The sequence below is a fragment of the Sciurus vulgaris genome, assembly GCF_902686455.1.
Source record: "Sciurus vulgaris genome assembly, chromosome: 11".
Classification (NCBI taxonomy): domain Eukaryota; kingdom Metazoa; phylum Chordata; class Mammalia; order Rodentia; family Sciuridae; genus Sciurus; species Sciurus vulgaris.
Window position 1 is genome coordinate 75199546 of NC_136472.1, and position 8561 is coordinate 75208106.

Genomic DNA, 8561 nt, shown 5'->3' on the forward strand with positions numbered 1-8561 from the left:
GATTCACATAAGATGAAATTAAAAAAAAAAATAAGAAAAACCAGAGGGGATAAAAACTATAACCCTAGTTTTAGGGAAATAATTAAGATAAACATGTACAAATACAGGGGGAAAAAAAACCACATATGCATTATACTATATACTTAAGTTTGCTATCCAAATTTGTGCACATATACAAGGCTAAAGCCTGCTCTGTCTGCTAGAAGGCACCTGTCAAGTTATCCCCTCATGCTTTTTTTTCTTAACTTCTGTTTAGTACAGTTTCCACTTGGTGTTCACTCATACCCAATGTTTTTACATTGAAAAGGTCACCCTGATTTGGGTACTATGTTTCTAAGTATAATTTTTATTTCTAGTTAATCTGCCCAGACTCTAACCTGTTAAAATGATAAATCTACAACTAACTCACCCCACTCACACTCCCTACCTTCTTCAGAAAAGTTTACCTTTTATTTAACATAATAGGCTGAGAATGTAGTTCAGTGGTAGAGCACTTGACTAGTATGGACGAGGCCCTAGATTTCATCCCCAGCACCACCATTAAAATAATTTTTAAAATTTAAAAATAAACGTAATGTCACAAATTACAGAAAAATATGCCATCAGGGTTGGTTTTTTGTTTTTTGTTTTTTGAGGGGGGTGGGGGGGAGTACTGGGAACTGAACTCAGGGGCACTTTACCACTGAGCTATATTCCAGCCTTTTTTACTTTCTATTTTGAGATAGGGTCTTGCTAAGTTGCACTTAGTGCTGAGGCTGGCCAATTACTTGGGATTATAGGTGTGCAGCACACATGGCACCTGGTTTGGGATTCTTTACATAATTTATTTTGGGAGAAACCAAATGTGCATGGTAATTTTTTTTAATTAGAGTTTTATGGCTATACATAGTAGTTGAGTTCATTCTGACAAACTCATATATGCATGGAAATTTATTTCAGTTCATCATTCCACCTTTTCCCTCTCCCTTTACCCTCCCTCACTATATATTTTTAAATGAACATTAAAACATTTAATTCCAAGCAAAATCGAAAAGCAAAATATACTACTACATGTTAAAATTATTAGGAAATAAGCTAAGATCAAAGTTTACCATGTGTTATCCATAAAAGGAAACACAAATACAACGAAGAACTGATTTCGTAATTCAACTGGTAGTCCCATATTCCTAAACTCAGGATAAAAATAAGAAGTTTCTGAAAAGTAGGTATTTGCTTAAAAAAACCATTCTTGGGACTGAAATAATTAAATAATAATATGTTAATGTTTGAACAGATTGAACTGTTTAAGTCAATTTTCCCTATTATTTAGATTTAATTACCAAGTGACAGAAATCCAAAGATTTATGTTTTTTGAATTTCAGTGCCTACGTCTTTTCTCACACATTGGTACAAACTTTATATAGAACAACAGGTAGCTAGCAGGCACTTCAGTTATGCCATACATAAGTGAAAGAACTTAAAATGAGTGAAAAGCAACCCTTTCAAATGGCTAAACTCTGGTGGTGCAACTTTGGAAGCAAAGATCAGGAAATGGATGTAGAGAGGGGAAAAGAAGATAAAGGACAGAGTGCCTGCTGTTTATCCTAGTTTATTCAATTTGTTTGAAGGCAACATTCTCAAAGTACAATGAGCAAAATGTTTAAAATTTACCTAACATAAATCTAACACAGATAATGATAAGTACTAAACCAAACTAATTACAAATTAAAGCCTGATAAAATAAAGCTTATAAAGTGCACATTATATTTGTTCTACCCATTTTTTTTAATCTTACTGCTTTACTGCCTTCACTGTTAAGCTGCAGGCTCCTAAGGGCAAGAATCTTACCTATATTGCTTACTAATGAATTCCAATTACCATTTGTTCAAATAAATAAATTTCTTAGCTGGGCATGGTGGCACATTCCTGTAATCCCAGCTACTCAGGAGGCTGAGGCAGCAGGATCACAAGTTTCAGGCCTGCCTGGGCAACTTAGCAAGACCCATATCAAAATAAAAATAAAATGGACTAGGGATATAACACAGTGATGTAACACTTGCCTAGCATGCCTCAGGCTCCAGATTCAATTCCCAGTACCAAACAAAGACAGAGAGAGAGAAAGTACTCCTTTTAGCCCAGTACACTCATGCCAGCTACTTGGGAGACTGAGACAGAAGGATCAGAAGTTTTGAGGCCAGCCTGGGCAATTTAGGGAGACCCTGCCTCAAATCTTTTTTTTTTTTTTTTTCCTGTAATTTTGTTTTAGAATCTTTAAAATTTATTTTAAAAATGAAAGGTTTAAAATTTTTATTTTGTAAAATTGTTTTAAATACCACAAATTTTATTTTTTAATTTAAAATTTTATATTAAATTTTTAATATACAAATGCTAACAAATAAAATTTTAAAAACTAATGATTCAATTTATTTAACAATATACAAATAATTTAGCGAAACATGCATTATGGTTTGGATGTGAGGTGTCCCCCAAAAGTTCACATGTGAGACAATGTAAAAAAGTTCAGAGTGGAGAAAATATTGGGTTTTAAGAGTCATAGCCCAGGGGCCGGGGTTGTGGTTCAGTGGTAGAGCACTTGCCTGGCATTTGTGAGGCACTGGATTTGATCCTTAGCACCACATAAAAATAAACAAAATGAAGATGTTGTGCCATGTACAACTAAAAATAAAAAAAAAAAAAAAAAAAAAAAAAGTCTTAGCTCAATCAGTGATTTAATCCCCTGACAGGGATTAATTCAGTGGTAACTGAAGTGGTAGGGTGTGGCTAGAGGAGGTGGAAACTGGGGCGTGGCTTTGGGGTATGTATTTGTATCTGGCAAGTGGAGACATTGCTCTGGTTCCAGATCATGATGTGAGCTGCTTCCCTCTGCCACACTCTCTCACCATGATGTTCAGCCTCACCTTGAGCCCCAAGGAATGGAGCCGGTCTTCTACAGACTAAGACCTCTGAAACCGTGAGCCCTCAAATAAACTGTTCCTCCTTGTCAAGTGTTCTAGTCAGATCCTTAAGTCACAGGAGTGAAAAAGCGGATTAAAACAATATGTTATCCATACATACTTAGTATGTTATCCATATATACTTTGATAGACTTATTAGATATATATCACTTTTCAGCTTATATCCTTAAGACTATCTTTAAAGAAAAAGCATATTTTTCTCTTAAACAAGAATATCCTCTGCAAGAAAGGAAAGATGCATAGGAGCCTTGAGTGTCAGCAATCTCACAAAGTCAATGACCATTTTTATTTTTATCCATATCCCACAATCATCTCCAGTTAGGAAGAAGCAGGGAACTTCCTACCAAGTACAGAATTTGGAAGGCTACAGAGGAAGATAAATCACCTCCTTAGATCATATTCATTTGTAATGCCCTTTTCCCATTCTAACATCAACTAGAAACCTAAATTTTTTTTTGCTGACAATTTAGCATAGAAGTGGAGTTTTCAAGTTACAGTTCAAATTAACCAAAAATTAGCTGTACACACTTGAAAACTACCTCTGCTCCCAGGTTTTCTCCATTGCAAAATAAAAGCAAAAAATGATACAACAGTCTTTTCTTTCTAGTTCCAAACTTCAATGGAAGTCCCTAAGGCAAAGATTTTCAAACTTTCTAGGTTCATGGCACCCTCAGAGTCTCTCATTTTCTCACAGCAGCCACAGGCCAAGAAATAATCACAATTCCACTTATTAAGTAGCTGGTAGCCATTTAAAAAAGTAATTAACCTCAAGTGAAAAATCTCATGTTTTTATTTCATTACTAAATAACCACAATTACTTATGGAACATTTATTAACATTGAGCATCACATACTTTCTCAAACCTTGGAATTAAAGTAGACATGGCAGTCCTGTTTTCAGTTCCATGCTGATTTTCCTGATTTGGGAAAAGGGCATTCTTAGCCAAAGACAGGTCATACTAAAACTTAGGGCATGAGTTTTAGCCCAGCAGCAGAGCGCTTTCCTAACGTGTAAGGCACTTGGGTTCGGTTCTCAGCATATAAATAAAGATCCATAAACAACAAAAAATATTTAAGGGCTGAGGATATAGCTCAGTTGGTAGAGTGCTTGCCTCGCATAGACAAGGCCCTGGGTTCAATTCCGAGCACCACAAATAATAATAATAATAATAATAAATAATTTAAAAACTTATGAACAAACTTTTAGGAGAAAGATCACAACATGCTGAAGCAAGAACATATCGGAAAACTAGTTTCCTCCACAGGGCGTCATAATGTACAAAAAAATGTATAAACTTCAAATGGCACTAGAACTGCTTTGTTAAAATAACTATAGAGGGTGGGAGGGGTGGGGGGAAGGGAAAAAATAACAGAATGAATCAAACAACATTACTCTATGTAAATTTATGATTACACAAATGGTATGCCTTTACGCCATGTACAAACAGAGAAACAACATGTATCCCATTTGTTTACAATAAAAAAAATAAAATAAATAAAATAAAATAACTATAGAGCTAAACTCATTTAATAAAGACTTTTCACCATGAACATAATAACTCAATACTATACTTATGCTCACAACATACTAAAAATTTAACATTCTGCTGGGCATGATAGTTCATGCAAATAATCTCAGCAGCTCAGAAAGCTGAGGCAAGGAGGATCAAAAGTTCTAAGCCAGCCTCAGCTAACTTAGTGAGGCCCTAAGCAACTTATCCAGACCCTGTCTCAAAATAAAACATAAAAAGGACTAGGGATGTGGCTCAGTGGTTAAGTGCCCCTGGGTTCAATCCCTGATACCAAAAAATAAATAAAAATTAAAATGTAACACTTTAACTTCAAATGCAGTCCTGTGTCATATATTTGAAAAACATCTTGCAAAGGGTGGTACTGGGTTCTGAACTCAGTTTCAAACTTAAAATTTTGAAACAAGGGGCTGGGGCTATAACTCAGTGGCAGAGCACTTTCCTAGCACATGTGAAGCACTGGGTTCAAGCCTTAGCACCATGTAAAAATAAATAAAATAAAAACATGCTGTCCGTCTACAAGACCTCACTAAGTTGCCCAGGCTAGACTCAACTTTGAAATCTTCTTGCCTTAGTCCCCTAAATCACTGTGATTACAAGTGTGCACCACCACAACACAGCTATAAAAATCATCTTTATTGCCAGGCAAGGTAGTGCATGCCTGTAATCCCAGAGATTTAGGAGGCTGAGGCAGGAGGATCCCAAATCTAGGTCAGTCTCAGTAACTTAGCCAGAATCTGTCTCAAAATAAAAAGGGCTGGAGATGTAAAGGAGTTATTAAGCACCCCTGGGTTCAAACCCTGGTACTGAAAAAAAAAAAAAAAAGAAAGAAAGAAAGAAAGAAAGAAAAATCTTTATTAAAATTTGTAATACAAGAATTTTTTTTTTTTTTTTTTTTTTTTTTTTTTTTTGTGGTGCTGGGGATTGAACCCAGGGCCTTGTGCATGCAAGGCAAGCACTCTACCAACTGAGCTATATCCCCAGCCCCAAGAATATTTTTAAGTACCTGATGTATTGAAAGATTTTTCTGGGGCTGGGGATATAGCTCAGTTGGTAGTGTGCCTGCCTTACATGCACAAGGCCCTCAGTTCAATCCCCAGCACCAAAAAAACAAAAACAAAAAAAAAATATATATTTTTCTGTGTGCTGGGGATTGAACCCAGGGCCTTATGCTTTCCCGGCAAGCACTCTATCAACTGAGCTATATTCTCAGCCCCCTTAAAATATTTCTGAAACATCATTCCATTGGCTTCTTAGCTATTATCTCCGTTTACTGAAGAAACTGAGGCCATATAAATTAAAATATTTACCCTACAACCTATATGTCACAACACTGAACACTAAAATTTACGGGTTTTTAATATACTAAAACACCTCCCCAAAAGACTTAGTTCAAGTCTCATTATCTGAATCAGTACAATCAACTACAGTATATTCAACTATTTCATGTTGCCTATCATCAAAGTTCTGAAAATCTTTTCCCTGCACAGCAATGGCATTTCACCTGCAGAGACTTTTCATTGCCAAGTGTCTTGAACTATATAACATTAATTAATAATTACTCTTAGATCATCTTATGACAGGATCTATTATTATCAGTCCCCTTAGCAACTATACCAATGGTAAGGCAGTGGCTGAGCTAAATGACTTCTGATGGAGATTATTTCCCATTTTTACTTAGCTCATGGCTCAATGTTCAACACCAGAAATATCAAACTGACCCAAATATTTTTATACATAAAATGTCAACCCCAAAAGTCCATGCCTGCCTCTTAATTTGGTCCAAGTAAATACCCAAAAAATTTACCAGCAATTCTTTCCCCAAGTTTCCAAATTCTTCTCTCTGACATACATTACAATCAGTTCTCAAGATATCCTAAAAGCAACTCAGGCATCCTACTTCACAATGACTTATTTTCTTTTAAAAAGAGAATGCAAATGCAATTTGATAATGAAATTACTACATTGGGAGCTCAATTTCCAAAGAAATTCTGTAGAAAGTCCTTGCATACATTCATTAAACACTCCTATTTTACACTTTTTTTTTTTTAAATTAGACTTCTATAAGCCAGTTTTCAAGAGTAGAGGATATGTGCACCATTAAGAAGAGCTACTGATCCATACCATAACTGTCTGTATTAACGTCACTGGTGGCCATAACATCATACAGGTAATATTTTGAAGAACTTCCCACTTGGAAGTTCTGCTAATATATTTACCTTCCTAGCAAGGTAAATATATTAGCAGAAACTTGTTCACTTCCATAGAGAATTGAAGAGCGAATCTGCTTTCTTGAAAAGGAATCAGTTAACTGCTTTATACAACACCCAATACCCAATCCACTTTGGCCATCTTATACAAACCAAAAAAAAAAAAAAAAAACCTACTTGGAAAACGTTTCTTTTCCAGCCAAGAGCTGTTTCCAGATAAAGGAAAAACTCAAGGCACAACAAACAAGACTTTTCTGAGACAGGAGGGAAAATGTGCCAGAAAAGGAGAAGCACGGATCAGGAACCAACAGGAGTAAGTATTAGCACTCAGTATGAGAGCTGAAGGCAGCAGGAACAGTGCTGAGATGCTCCAGCAAAAGAACCAGCAGCAGCAGCAGGAAGTTTCAATGGGGCCGGGCAGAGCATGCGCCCTGCACCCGCGCGGTGGCCTTATGTGGAAGGAGCAGCACTTGCGAACACCAATAATAGACCAGCGGCACCAGAGAGAGAAACATGAGCAACAAGCACCTTCTTCAACTGTTTCCCCCGCCGTCAGAGCCCCTCCTCCAGCCTACAGACTAACCACCCCACCCCACCCTGCAAATGGGAGGGCTACTTCTTCTTCCCCTAAAGCCCTGCTGCCGAGATTAAGGGGGAAGGGACTGGAAAAGTGAGGCGATGCTTTTCTATTATTTTGGGGGAGGTGGATAGAGGAAGGAGGAAAACTATGGAGGAGAAATTAACCCTCTCCTCTCCAAAGTGGAAAAGCTAAACCGACTTCATTCCCTCCTACGTGAGAATGGAAGAGAACACCCTCCCCTGCGGGAGGAGCAGACCTCCCTACTCGGAGGAAGGAGTTGGGGGGTTAAGCCAGCCCTCCAGGGGAAGAGAAGGGGGAAGAGCCGACTCTCTCGGGGGAGTTCCCACCAGAGGGAGGGAGAGTCGAATGTCCGCCGGCCCCCACCAACTCAGGTGGAGGGAGATAAGGGGGAGCCCTGAGAAGATGGACCCAGCCTCCCCAGAGACGGTCGGGAGAATTGGTGGGAGGAGGGGAGGAGGAGAAAAGCGCAAAGCTGGCCGGAACCTGCGCTCCCCTTCCCCCGCCACCTAGAGAGAGAAGGGGTGGGGGACCGGCCCCGCCGCGGGGGAGCGGTCCCAGGGGCGGCAGACCAGCACAATGACCCCTCCCCGCCCCCATCCCACACCTAGCCTGCGACGCCCCCACCTCCGCTCCCCGCCGGACACAGTGGCCCTAGGAGGCCTCCGCCCCGCCTCCCCACAGCCCAGGACCCCCCGGGGCTAAGCGTAGAAGACCGGCCGGGCGGAGCTGCGCCCCAGGAAGAGAACAGGGGCGCCGAGGCCCAGAATGTCTGCGAAGAGCGGAGAGAAGGAGCGCGCCAGGGCCGCTTCCCGCCGGGCGTTCGGGCCCCAGGCTTACCTTCTCCGTTGCCGATGTCCGCCGGCGGCGCCTGCAACACCCGCTCCAGCTCGGGGAACGGCAACTCAGGCAGGTCTAGCAGCGGCCCATAGCGCTCCAAGAAGGAGCAGACTACGGCGAAGTTGGGGCACGAACCCGGGCAACCCGGAGGAGCCATCGCCGCCGCCGCTGCCGCCGCCGTCGCCATTTTGAACTGGAGGATGGAGGAGGAGGCGATGGGGGGGCGGGGGAGTTGGGGTGCCGAGGAATGGCAGGGCAGCCTTACAGACGACAGGAGGCGCTCTCGAGTGAGCTCCCCTGCGGATCCGAGCGTCTCAGGAACGGCGCCGCGATCCCACAATACAACGGCGGCTCGGAGCAGTCGAGAACTGAGTCAGACGGGGGACAGAGAGGCGCTCCGTGCCTTTCACTTTCCGCCCTCTTTCCGCCCC

General features: G+C 40.7%; 1 protein-coding gene across 1 annotated transcript in view; it reads right to left on the bottom strand.

The window, feature by feature from the left end:
- The window catches only part of RSF1 (remodeling and spacing factor 1), a 135702-nt gene extending 127156 nt beyond the window's left edge, over positions 1–8546 (bottom strand). The window contains exon 1 of the mRNA XM_079105087.1: positions 8131–8546. Within this exon, the coding sequence (XP_078961213.1) occupies positions 8131–8317 (187 nt within the window). The 5' untranslated portion in view covers positions 8318–8546. The remainder of the gene's footprint in view (positions 1–8130) is intronic.
- Between the last annotated feature and the right edge of the window lie 15 nt (positions 8547–8561).